The 13,709-nt window shown below is 40.6% G+C and overlaps 1 protein-coding gene across 3 annotated transcripts in view; it reads left to right on the top strand.

Moving 5' to 3' along the window:
- adcy7 (adenylate cyclase 7) overlaps nucleotides 1–13,709 on the top strand; it is a 66,722-nt gene that overhangs the window by 17,525 nt on the left and 35,488 nt on the right. For all 3 annotated transcript variants that reach the window (XM_042482409.1, XM_042482359.1, XM_042482306.1), the window contains exon 2: nucleotides 10,054–10,782. In XM_042482409.1, coding sequence (XP_042338343.1) covers nucleotides 10,618–10,782 — 165 coding nt within the window. In that variant the 5' untranslated portion in view covers nucleotides 10,054–10,617. The remainder of the gene's footprint in view (nucleotides 1–10,053; nucleotides 10,783–13,709) is intronic.

The following is a 13,709-nucleotide window of genomic DNA, read 5'->3' as shown; positions in this document are numbered from 1 at the left end:
CCTTAATTTACATTTGATGTGGAACAAAACCTTACCCTGTTGTACAAACACTCATGAGCTAATATTGTAAAAATATATCTGCAGACAAAGCATATGTAAACACAGTGGGGTTGTAACAGATTTGAATCCAGAAAAGACAAAGTTCCACTGTGCCTAAAAGCATTTGACCGTATCATTAGTCAACTTTCTCTATATGTTCACAATGACTAAATCAGCCTTATACGCACAAGTCAACTTTAACTGTTGAAGATTTTGCTATTAGCCTCAGAGGAATACATATTTGTTAAGGTATATCCCGTTTTCTTTTTAGTTCTGTACCTTTTTCACCCAGTGGAACTATCGCAGTAATAGTGTAGACGTCTCTCTCATGTGTTTCCATTCTGAGGTTACATCCTTCAGTGACCGTGCCACAGGATGCAGGTCAGGTCATCACAGCTGACAGACTTGGGTGTGGTGGTGATGTAGAGTGCCCCACACACACACACACACACACACACACACACACACACACACACACACACACACACACACACACACACACACACACACAGAGAAGCACTGGTTTGCAGGTCAAACTATTTCAGCACTCCAGGGATTTTCCTACAGCTAAAGCTCTTGCAGTGTTGCTCATTCCTGGTGGGACCTCCATTGTTAGTGCTTCCCAAAGATAACAGAGAATGTGTTTAATGAGGACGGCCATCATGGAATATGTTTCCCTCTAATGCCTGGCTATTGCATGTGGGGAATACTTAATCCTTGCTTCTGTAGCATCAAAGGGCCCCTCTCACGTAAACTGTGGGCTGGCTTATAAACATACTGTATGTTCTAATGTATGTATGTCATAATGTATGTTCTTTTTGATAATCCACATTTTAGCTTCTGGTGTTTAAAGGAATTTCAACCTACTTAAAAAAATGTTGTTTCAGTTGGTGATATGGGTGCATGTGCAATGTAAAACAGCTCTTTTCATGACAGTAAATAGTTGACAACATGCACCAGATGGCCCCGCCAGCAGCCAGGCTTTATAGTAGCCTGCAAAATTACCATCAGGCTTATCTGAAGCTGCTACTCATTTCTGTTGCAGCAGCTCTGCGTGATATCCACGTTAGGTTTTGCTTAGCTGTGTACACAGCTCTCTGCTTGCAGATGTTGAGGTTTCTCTTTGAATGGCAGTGCCGGTAGTAAGCTGGCTGGCATACTAAAGGATAATTATGGTTTTCTCATTGGTGGCGGTGGAAGGGGCTGGGCACACAGAGGGGCCCTACTGCTTCACAGTTAAAAGATGGAAAGCGTCCAGTTATGAAACCTGAAATGGGGATGTGGTTGGCCACACCAACTGGAAACAATGGTCTCTCTCACTGTAGCGAATTCTTTCCATCCTGTTTTTCTTCTCAGGTTTGCTTCCAAATTATGTGTCTTATGGAAAAAAAACCTCAAAAGAAACAAAATATTCTGTGAGGCTCATTTTTTCAGTGTAAATGATTTTACATTATGCATGTTTTCTATACACCTAATGTTTTAGTGCAAACAAACAAAGAAGCAAACAAAAAAAAAAAGTGGACCAAAACGCAGCTATGATGATATGTCTGAAAACAATAATTCGCCTAATATTTGTGGCTCAGAATTCCTACTGTGAGAAGGTTCAACTTTTTGTGTTTGTCTGAAATAATCAAGAATACATACACATTCACATGTAACAGCAAGTCGCATGTTCAGAGAAGAATAACATGTTTGTTAGTAGCTCCTTAAAGGAAGCAAAAGTAGGATTTTCCTTGAAAAGCCCCCAAAACAAAAAATAGAAACAAGGATGTGAAGCCCAAGACAAAAACAATCCCTCTCAATCAAGTGTGTTGCAGTGTCTGGATTTAAAAAGACTGTGCCCTCTGCCTGTATTTTATTGTGCTCAGTACGTTTCTGTATAACAATAACAATCGCTGCAGTAAATTCCCTTACCTAGTAGGGGTGTTGTAATGAATTGTTTCTAAGATGCATTGCAGTGCGGACTTGGACGAGTCTGCATCTATGCAGTGACAGCATGTAATCAATTATAGCCACGTAACAGCCATGTAACATTGCTTGTTGATTTTCTGGCCACAGCTGGACTATAAAGCTCTAGTTTAATAGCACTTCCTTGTAGCAACCAGTGCCGTATGGTAGCAACGTCCCATTGTGCTAGCCGACCGCTTGTATTTATTGATGAAAAATTAGCCATATGCATTAAAACAGAAAATTGAGGTTGCAGTGCATCGTAATGCATCGCAAAATCGAATTGAATTGTTGTATTGATAATCACAATGGAATCGTGAGACCAAAGGAAGGTGCACAGCCCTCTTCACTGGTCAGATTTGTGTCAGTCAGAGATGAGAGAATTCCCCTTGAAGAAGTCTTTACTGAGCGAGGCGTCTTGCTGTCAAAGAACGTTAAATATTTTTAATATATTTAATACTTTTAATCATAACTGGTTTCATTGAATAAGACAAATTTCTTCTGAGCCTCATATAATTTTTCAAGACATTATGCTAAGGATGACTTTCCTTTGTGAGTGTGCAGGTGTTTTCAACCCAAACAGCATATGAGAAGGAAATGACATAGACTAATTCAATGAATGCTATTTGAATATTGAATTTGCCCCATGGCTGACATGTTCAGATCTAGATTCTATGTATATTTAAATCAATAAACCCTTCCTTAGACCGCTGTTTGTGTCAAGCAGCAAAATTGATGGTTTCACTTGTAGTGGTGCGACTCAGCTCCAGTTTGTGGAAGTAAATGTGAAACACTTGAGCAGTAATGGCCAGCTTCCGAGCATGTGGCGCTCTCGTTTGCACTTCCTGTATTTATTATAAGCAGTGGCATTTGAAGCTTAAATTAGTGCTGAGATAGCATCCTGTTAATATTGTTAGGTTTCAGCAGCTCCTTCTGGTGAATGTGGCTAATTCAATACCAGTGGACAATACTGGGAGGAGAGGAGGGGAGACGGGGAAGGACAGAAGGCCTAATCTAATCTGCCTGTGCATTGCTGTACATTCATCAGTCATCCGTTTATTGAAAGGCTCTGTGTAAAGGCAAGCTCCTGCACGATTACGTAGGTAGCTAAACCCCCAACCCAATGCTGACTGGGACAGAATTTGTCCCATGAACATACTAAGAATACCACAGGGTAATCTTGTCTTTAAGTCAATGATTATATCATGGCAAGTATTGATATTTCTAATGTGATATGCCTTGGCAATGTTTTACAGAGTAGTTCAGTCAGGACACGTAAAGATTTCCCCAGTAGTTTACTGCCAGTGAATCATCAGTTCCAAAATGAAATCATCAAGTGGCCATCTTAAAATCCTCCAGCATTATTGTCTACAAAGAAACGCAGAATTGAGCATAGGTTAGTCACTTTTGTGGATTTTAAAGGTGTGATATTCATGGTACAATAATGTCAGAAGATATCACGCTTTCAAAGTATAATATAATAAATCAGTATTATTTTCAGTTGCAATGGCTTTTTTAAAATGGATGTTTGTGTAAAAAATATGGAGCCCCTAAGAGTACATGGGGGAGTAAAAAAAAAAGAAGTCCGTGTTCTATCGAGAACTTTTTTCATTTCCTCGCAAAACTTTTGCGTTCACCCGAGAAATATTTTGAGTCTCCGCGCACACCTCCTGCAGCAGCACAACATGCAAAGGGCTTGGTGAAGGTGAATACAGCCTACATCAGCTGGTGCTCTCTCTGCTTGATACATGACTGGTCCCATAGCTCTGGAAAAGATAGGCCACCATTGACAACGAGCACTGCAAGTAGAAAGCTTCACCTCATGAGCGCACATTACCACAGACCTGCACCCAAAGACAGATGCAGAAAGACAGCAATAACTCCAGTGCACCTCCCCTCGTTCATGGTCACATACTGAAAGTTTTGTAATTAATGTTACACAAAAGGTTTGCACTGCTATGTGTTTCAAGTATAAAACATAAGACACTACTTTGCCAAAAAAGAAAGATAGAAAAGATGGGCCTTGGTAGCCAGACATCTCCTCCCTAAACAAGCAGAATATTGAGCTCGAGCAGACCAGTCTGATGTCTACAGAGGTCTGTACTGTTACACTGCGGCAGCCTGGAGTCCTTTTTCAGGCGATTTAATGAAGGTAAACGGTGAATGGTTGTGCATAATGGCCGTGCGTCAGTCAGAATGGCACCAATACCCTCAACCACCTGTCTCCGGTTCAGTAACTTATTTGTATATGAATTATTTAACTCATAATATCTCGTTATTCATGAGCGTCACATAGCATACTGATAGGCTACAGTTGGCTAGTTTATCAGGCATCTGTGTCTCAAACTAAAAACTTGATGCTTAAAATATAAATGTTTTTATGTACCACACAGACATCTACATATACGCGACTGGCTGATTATAATTAAATGTTCTGCTTTTTTTTTTTTATTTCTTATTTTTTGGAATGAGATGTGCAGTTACCATGGCTCATCTTTTCCAGCTTTCTTTTTTAGCAAACTTTAGTGTCTCCTTGAAACACACTGAAGTGCAAACGCTGTTTTATAACAATATCAACCAAACTATGTGACCATTTATGAGATGAGATAAATTAGTATCACTGCTATCATACTCCATCAGTCTCTGGGTGCAGATCTGTGGTGAGGTGTGTTCATGTCGTGATGCTCTGAACCATCCAGACGTTTCCTGAGGTAAAGCTTTCCGTTTGCTGGCTCGTTATCGTGTTTAAGGTTGGTATACAGTTTCAGAGCTATGAGACCCATGAAGTGGCAAGAGTATTCGATAATCACCCCACGTGCTGATGTGGACTATATTCACCTTCACCAAGCTCTTTGCATGTCTTGCTGCTGCAAGAGGTGCATACGGATGCCCAAAATATTTCTTGGAAGAATGCAAAAGTTTTTGATGGACCACACAAGTTTCTCATAACAACGCAAAAGTATTCCTTTTTTTGCTATCGCTTATTTTTCCATATTTTTTATTTAAATACTTCTGTAACCCCATAACCCTAGTCAAGTTTTGTCTATAAAATATGCCAAATATATCAAAGAACATTTAACGTTAGTATGTGTTTCAAACTTTTAACAGTAACAGATCTCTAAAGCAGGCAATGCCTTTTTGGTCTAATGAATTTCTTTTTTTTTAAGCACTCATTGATCTTGCTTACAAGGGTACAAGGGTAACAGCTTGACCGAATGACCAGTAAATCATAAATGATTAAAGTATAAAGAATTTATTCTGCTGGAGATTGATTCCCCAAATAGCACACTAACCCAAAAAAAGTTTACCACTATTACATGTTAATCTCTGCAACACTGTGAATTCTTCGGACTTTGGAGTTTCTCACCCTGCATTTTATAGTAAAGTGTCAAATAATATCTTGATTACAGACATCAGTTTCAACTATTTGAAATGATAAAGGTCCCAAAAGTTGTAAAAAGACAAAGAGAAAGAGGAAAAAACCCACATGTGGGCGTGCAACAGGGAGTGCACATAGAGTATCGAAACTGAAATTAACTATGATTGGTAACTATTTAATGAACGTCTGTGTCTACTCTGGTTTTGCGTAGAAGAAAGAACACTGCAGAATGGAGCCTTTGGTAAAGATGACAACCTGAGATTAACCTGTCTCATATTAGTGGGTTCATAGTGGACTCAACCTTTGTTCAGCTTGTGCATGTCAACCATATGAAGGGATTATTAAGAGAACAAAAGCGATATTTCAGTGGTTTTTGACTTGAATGTTTGAGTGAAGCAAGCCGGCTCTACAGCTGATGTTCACATCTGTGGCTCCTGTGATCTGTATGACCTTTACCAGCATCGCCTTTAACCCTGGATCTGTGGAGCATGGGGCTGAGAAACATGGTTGGCTGTTTTCTTTTACAGAGGTCACTCTTTGTCGCTCTTTGTCCAAGCTTATTGAATGCCAACACAAAGACGGCCATAAAAGCAGAGTGATTTGCTGAGGAAAGAGACATGCCTGTTTGCACTCCATGAAAGGGCTTTGAATTGGGCGTCAGTTAGGTGACGTTCTCACCAGATCTTTAGATAACATCGGTTTATTGCCCATGCGATTACGTGGCATTAAGAAAATCGATTGACCGGTCCCAGAGAGCATTCAACTAGAAGATTTCCAGAGTTAATGACCCAAGTCTTTAAATGAGGAACTTTCCATGCTTCTTTGAATTTAAAATCTAAAATCTCCTGGCCTTGAATCAGGCAGAGCAAACTTCATATTGATTTATGATGAATAACAGCTTCTCATGCAGAAAGTCAGAACATTAACCTCATAGTTACTGCTTCATTTTAAATCTTATATGCTAAAGTACAGAGCCAAAACAATACTGAATCCAAATACACCACGACTGCATTGTATCTAGCTGCTTGAGAGATCTCCAACTGTCTCACTTCCTGTTAACTATCTGGCATTGCTTCTCAACCAACTGGTTGCTCGAACACACCCAGGTTACCACAGGTTAATGCAGTGTAAAAAGAAATTGTGCCCATTTGCAGTACACATTTTATATTATAATTTCTTTGTTGAAACACTATGATGAATGTGAATAAAAAGGATATAGAGAGATATTGGCTTAAATGATATTTTACACATTAATTCCTCACCCTGTGATATGATGAATTTGTAAAGAAAACTGTTTTTCTTCCATTCCTCCTCGAGGTTACGAAAACTGAGAGAAATCTCAAGAGGGGGGCCGCATTTACATGGACTAGTATGACTTCAATTCATAAAGTATTGGTTGGATTCTTCATTCACGGTGGAGGCATGCCAGAAAAAAATGTTTTCTTCTCAAATTCAGTGTGACACAGGCTGAGTCATTGTTATCCAAATGATCATTTTGTAGGTGAAGTGTTCCTTTACACCTTAGTCACTCCTTGTAATCAGGATATTGTTCTGTATTTTAAAAGAATGGTGACTAAATCTATAATCAGCACTTAACTAGATTGTAGCAGTGTGCTGCAAAATGGCCTCAGAAGTAATGGCTTGGTATAAACAATGATGACAAAATACTAAATAAATAAATAAATATATAAATATATAAATAGAACTCACAGATTACCACTTTTGATGACTCATGTAATGTATAGCCTTTAGTATTAGAAAACCCACCCATCATTGTTTCCACACTTGTCATCATCTCATTGTTTTTCTAAAACTCCCTACAAACGCACACACACACACACACACACGCACGCACGCACACACACACACACACGCACACAGCTCCCAGTCTCTCTTTCAGTTCACCTCCTCTTTCTCTTTGACGCGGGGGTCTGTACGTTCCTGCGTCTCAGCAGCAGGCACACGGTGACGTTACTTTTGCATGGCTGCTGTTTCAGGATTCAGTGACGCCAGTTTACAGGGCTGCTGTGTGATTCCCTCAGTTGCCAAGCTTTCATCGTAAAAGACCTGGCAGTCAATGCAGCACAGTTTCAACCATTCATCCGAGCTTGCTGAGAGACTTGGCTCTATTGAAGCATACATCCCTGTCTGTTCTCCCAGCTCAGTGGCACAGCGCAACCACAGGTCTGATGGTACTGCTTTTTTGCCATGGTAACTTTAGAGTTGCAGTATAAAAAAAGCCCCATCAGTGCCAGGAGCTTTCACATCTGGTGAATGAGAGTTCTTGCAGTGTCAAATTGCCATCTAAATGGTAGGCAAACCCTTTAAGTGCTGAAGTCGGTGGGTCATCTGACCTGGATCATAGATTTAAGAGCGTTTTATTAGCCTTTACACTCACTTTCCTTGTTGTATTCGGTCCTTGAGGGGAAAAAAATGGAGCAGGGTAGTTTCGAGGCATTTTGGCTTTGGTCCATGATCGCACTTCAGCTTGTTTCCTGGTCATGCTCAGTCTAATCGCTTGCCAGGTTGATCACTGTACATCACAGTTTCTAAGAAACAATAAATAAACATTCGTTCAGAGCAGATTACAAGTCAAACGCCTACATGAGAACCACTACAGTGAAAGAAGCAGCCAATAGTTCCTTTTTACATATTTTTTCTTCTTTGTATGGTTTCCTCTAAGAAGGTAGATGAGCAGATAGACGGGAGAAGTATCATCCTGTAGTTAATGGAAAAGTGATTCCCTTGAAAGTCTGCTGCCTATAGCTATAACATCTCCCATGTTCTTTTCAGACACATGCTGTCTGGGTTTGTCTCTGGTTGGCTTTAACTGCTTTGTGTATCTAACCTGAACTGTCCCTTTATGTTTTTTGTTTTCTTGTACTCAATAATATTGAGTTTTGTTTTCATGTGTTGCCACTGCCTTGTCTCACACTTTTACCTGATGCCCATGCATGTGATCAAAAAGATATACATCTTTACTCCTGTTTTGTCTGCCAGTTATGATGACTTTTATAGTAGCATGTAATTAAGAATGTACATCAGCCCTGCAGGTTTAAGATGTAGATGTAGCATTTAGAAGACGTGGATTAAATGATTCCCAACTCAGGGTTGCCTTCTTACAAGTCAGCTGGTTCGTATTGATGCAAGAGGAGGACAGAATCCCTCAGCAGCGCTATGTGCTTTGTTTTACCTCCCTCTTGCTTTTACTGCCCGCAGACTGCCGGTGGTGTTTTATCTGAGGCTGGGGAGAGCCGGCTGGATGCTGCTCTGTCTGGCAGCAGCGGCAGTGAAAGGGAAAGTTAAAAGTGGCTGTAAACTCATGTCACTGCGTACTGCGGTGATGCATGTTTTTTCACTACAAGATGGAAACTGACTATTCACTCACACACAACGCAACAGGTGTGTGTGTATGTTTTGTCCTTTTTTTTGCTCTGCTTTTCTCTTTTTATGGCACATAGCATCTGTCGCAGTTGCTATGTGAGGGACAAACATGAAGCACACACACTGTTGGGACAGCCATATTAGCAACTGGAGGAAATGCGGTTTCTATTGACAGCGGTGCGAAGTTCACATTGTTTCTATTGAGCTTAAAGCCAGTGTCTCGTCTCCCCTCCCAAATGAATATATGTAGCTCTTATTAGCGAGAGCTGGAAGGTAGCATGCAAATTCACCCCTCTCTAGCTTTTGAGCCATATCAGTGAATAAATTTATAATCTCTGCATTTTAGAGGTATTTATCAACATAATGCAGCCAGGTACCTCAGTCCTACCTTTCCTTTCATATTGTGGTGTCTACAGAATGTATGTGGTGATTATTCGGTCCTCGTGCAGCTACAAAGAGCTCCAAATGTTCGAAGAAAAATCTGCATTGTATGTTGTTCTTTGACAAAGAGAGTATCAGTGGTTAATATTCCATGCATTAGTTTCACCACAGATGCTGAGATTGTTGTGAAATTGATCATCTTTCAATTAATTCAACCCTCTATAATGCATGCAGTTATGGATTGATTGCCCACACGCACATGCACACACACACTCACACACACACACACACACACACACACACACACACACACACACACACAAATGTCCCCCTGTCTTTGGTTTGTGCCCGTTGTCTCCTTTTATTACTGTAACCTTGGCTGTGGATCTGTCTTGTTTGTTAGTTCAGCTGGGAGAGAATAAAGTGGTTTGTGTGGTTTGTGGCTGTACAAGAGTTCATTCCACGACGTTGTATTGTTCAGTAAATGGCTCCAGAGCAACTGCTCTCATTAGCAGTTTGGCCCATCGTTATGGCGGCTGTCTATGAAAGTCCTGGCCAAACTGAGCCAAGATCCTGGCGTAAACTGAGACAGAGCTTTCTGGGTTGTGGAAATTGCGAAGTTCAGGTATGAATAAGCATGCGCTCATCGAGGAATCCGGATATTTATGTCTGACTTTCCCAGTATTCCCAGTGAGTCACGTGTAATGCCTGATTACGTGATGCCTTTCTCAGAGTTATTGTTGGGTTCTTTTCAGACCAATTTTTTTCTGCCCAATAGACTTACTTTAATATTATAATAAGATATTTTTCTGTGAATTTAAAAGTGTTTGTTTTGTGAGTGCGCCACCAAGCCTTTGGTAAAACATTTGTGTGTGCTTTTTTTTTTTCTCCCTGCCCCCTTCCCTCCTTCCATTGCCTCTAAGGAGTGAAGCTGCCAACCTCACAGCTCCATTACATCCCAAAACCTGGTGGGATCACTGATGACCTTTGTTGCTGCCCTCACCGTCTCCTGTTATCCTGCTGCTCTTCCTCCCTCTCCCTCTCCTCCCCCTTTCTTAAACTCCCCTCCCCTCCTCCCCTGTGTCTCCCAGCCTGAGGCTTATTACTCAAACCCACTGAAGGGAGCAACACAGTAGCTGGCAAAGGATGAAGCGGGTCTGCCTGCCAACACCAGACAGAGGATAGAAGACACAAAAGGACTAGCGAAGGGGAGAGAGACAGGGAGAGACAGAGCGGACGACTAGTGGAGAGAGCTGCGACGGGGCTTTGGGAGAAGCGACAACACTGAAGATGCCACGCCGAAGGAAAAACACAAGTTTCACTTGAGCGTCATGAGCTAACAAGGGGCCCCTAACAGATATAGAACTACTGACTTCTGAACAAACTTCTGATTCCCCGCACACACATAAACACACACACACACAAACACATCTGCTTTCGGGGGCTCCTTGTTAACACCTGATATGCCTCTGTAAGAAGTGTGCGCCATGCCAGCCAAGGGGAAGTACCTGTTGAACGACCAGGAGCTGAAAAATGAGGCACTATACCGCAAATTCTCTTGCAACAGCCAGTATCAGCCACTGGTGCTCCTGCTGGGCCTCTCCATGCTCTCCTGTGGAATCCTCCTCATCCTCTTCTTTGCCCTTCAACTGGTGAGTCTTCACATCCACATGTTTGTAAAAAAAATGGAAAGAAATTTTGCACAGTTTGCAGATTTCACATTGGTCATGGATTGGGATATCATAGAGTATTTTAAGTTACTAAACACATGCAAATGCTTGAGATGTCTTAAGTTTAATTTGCCTGCGAGCCACTGTTAAACATTCAAGTTTGTCTTAATAACTAGAATGTTTCCGTCATTGTGCAGAGAAAAATCTGTGCATTAGGTGAGTTTTCCGGAACATTACTCCACTAATCAGCAGTTGTCGAGGCAAAGGGATAATTGGCATTGATCAGTTATTTTTGTGAACTCATTAACTAAGAATAAATTATGTTCATTTATGCAAAGAGAAGTTAAATATTGCTTGCTGCAGTTTCATCTTCTGTAAATGATAATAAGTGATTGATTGGTGATTAATTGATAATTTTTCTTGAAAAGTCTGAGATTATCAGGGTGTTTCTCACTTTGCTCTAAACCACCTCAATATAACTGATTTTATTATACAACTTTTTTAAACAACTGCTATTGAATCCAAACTGCTGAAGCTGTTAACTGTGTGAGTTTGGGTCAAAACTTCTCTGAGCTGGTAAATAACATTAACACATCAGGAGGGAGGAACAGGTTTTGTGCGTAGATGTGCGCAGGGTTGCCATGGATGCATTTTACAGGATATAAAAATGGCACACAGTGCTATGCTGTGGCAGATCTTCCTGATCGTGATATACACTTTGTTTTTTGTGCCCTTGCGCAGCACTTTGTGGATGGGTGGGAGGAATGGCACAGCAGGACGATAGTTGGCGCAAGCCAGGCGAGGTGCTGACATTTGGTACAAAGTTGAGCTTTCAACTGTATTCAGCACATGGCCAGTTAAATGTAACAGTACTACAGAGGCATTAAAGAAAAATGTGGGATACTTAATGTGGGAATGTACACTGTTTCCAAACCATCTGACTTACCTGGTTACAGTTAATTCACTGGCGTGCTTCCATTTTGGAACCGGGCAGGTTCCTCTGATGTTAACACAATGCTTCTTATTGTGGAGATGAGTACAATGGCTAGTAAATTATGAAACTAGAAAAAAAAATTGGCTTCAGGCGGAGCTTCAGGACGAAGAGGCTGCATCCAAATCAGAGCTGACAGAGTGCAACAACTGACTCGACTTAACACTGGTGATCTACAATATATGTGACACGTATACACCTAAATACAGAATAAACCAGACCATAGCAGTGAATCTCTGTTTTCCTCCCTCTGGTTCCTTTAAAGACCCCTTCACGGTCAGTTCATCTAAGCAATTATTAGAAGCTCTAAGCTGCGATAGAGAAGAAAACATTTTTTAAGTCTGGCTTAACGGATTGTTCATTATATCCTTTTTTTTCACATCAACACGTAAAATAAACAAACAATCTTAAAAAATGTCTTTTTTTATTATGGACAAAATACATTTTACAGTAAAAAAAACACCCCAGCAGTTTTTAAGTTACACATACCAAGTCTGCATTTCTGTACTGCAGTTTCTTGTCTTGTTGGCCAACACATATGTGAATATGATATATTTGTATTAAGCTAATATTGGCTGATTTTTTTTTAGTATAGCTCAGTTGTTCATGTTAAAGGTCTACCATGCAGGAATTGTTGGTTACTGTTTGTAAAAAGCGTTGCTAGCGAAAGCAAAAGTGAATGCTGCTTGGCATTTTACCTTGTTTTTCTGGCGCTGTGTCCACAATTTTTGTAGCTTCCTCTTGGATGCTCGCTGCCTTTGGTCTTGCACCTGGTCCTCTGCATGGAACGTCCTGAACTCGTCTAGTGAGTCATAAGTGATGATTGAGAAGGATTAGTTTTGTATGAGTTCATTCTTTTTTTTTAGGACAAACGTGTATAGCATACTTTAATTCTTAGGTGCCTATTCCTGATCAGTTTTTTTTTTTTACAGTGATGTACAGCTTATATTGTTTGAATTATACACTGTGTGTGCTCAGTCACAAACAAAAACAAAACTAAAAGATTGTGGGTACTTCTGTGATTGTAACTTGGCTTCATCCATGTCCATAAAACTCTCCAACGCTCTCCTCTAGAGCTTTTTTTCAACTTTCTAGTTTTAATCTCTGCTCTCTAAAAACGTCCTCTCTGTCCCGCTAATATTAGAGACATGTCTGAGCAGCTGCAACCCGCCTTGACCCCTCACTCATGACCTCTGTTGAGTTGTGACGTTTAGCCTGTGAACATTTCGGACTAACGGAAAATGCTTGTTGTTAAAGGCTGCTAAAAAAACACTAAATACTGAATGACCAACAATATTAGATGACTACCATGCTTATCTAAACATTAGGCGAGCTACACGACGTACTGTTGAGAAAGGCTCTATTGCCAGACTGTATTATTAGTTATTCAAGGTGTTGGGGATGTCAAAGGCATTTTCAATAAGGGTTTATTACTTTTGCAGCAGAACCCACTTAACTCTGGCAGTGTTTGTAAAATGAAGTTCACACATGAACTAGTTTACAAACATTTCTTCCATTTTGTTAATTGTTATTGAAGACATCTATTGCATGCCTGTCCGTCCTGGAAGAGGGATCCCTCCTCAGTCGCTCTGAGGGGGGGGGGGGGGGCCTTAGATGATGTAAGGGTCTAAGGGCAGAGGGATGTTGTTTTCTGTAAAGCCCTCCGAGGCAAACTGTGTTTTGTGATAATGGGCTTTATGAATAAAATTGATTGACTTGACTTGTCAAATCTGTGATCATCATTCACTCTCACATATTCCCCAAGACTGGTCAGGTGCTTCAACTCTATGTCATTTCAAATACATTGCCATTGTGGCTGACATTAGTACATTTAGGCATAAACATTTTAGATTTTTGTATCTGTACTGATTTGATCATAAAACCCGTTCAGATATTCATATGAACTGGATTCTACAGT

This window comes from Plectropomus leopardus, chromosome 1, assembly GCF_008729295.1.
Source record: "Plectropomus leopardus isolate mb chromosome 1, YSFRI_Pleo_2.0, whole genome shotgun sequence".
Taxonomy (NCBI): Eukaryota; Metazoa; Chordata; class Actinopteri; order Perciformes; family Serranidae; genus Plectropomus; species Plectropomus leopardus.
Note: the sequence above shows the minus strand (reverse complement) of the source record. Positions and strands in the feature narration are given on the sequence as shown.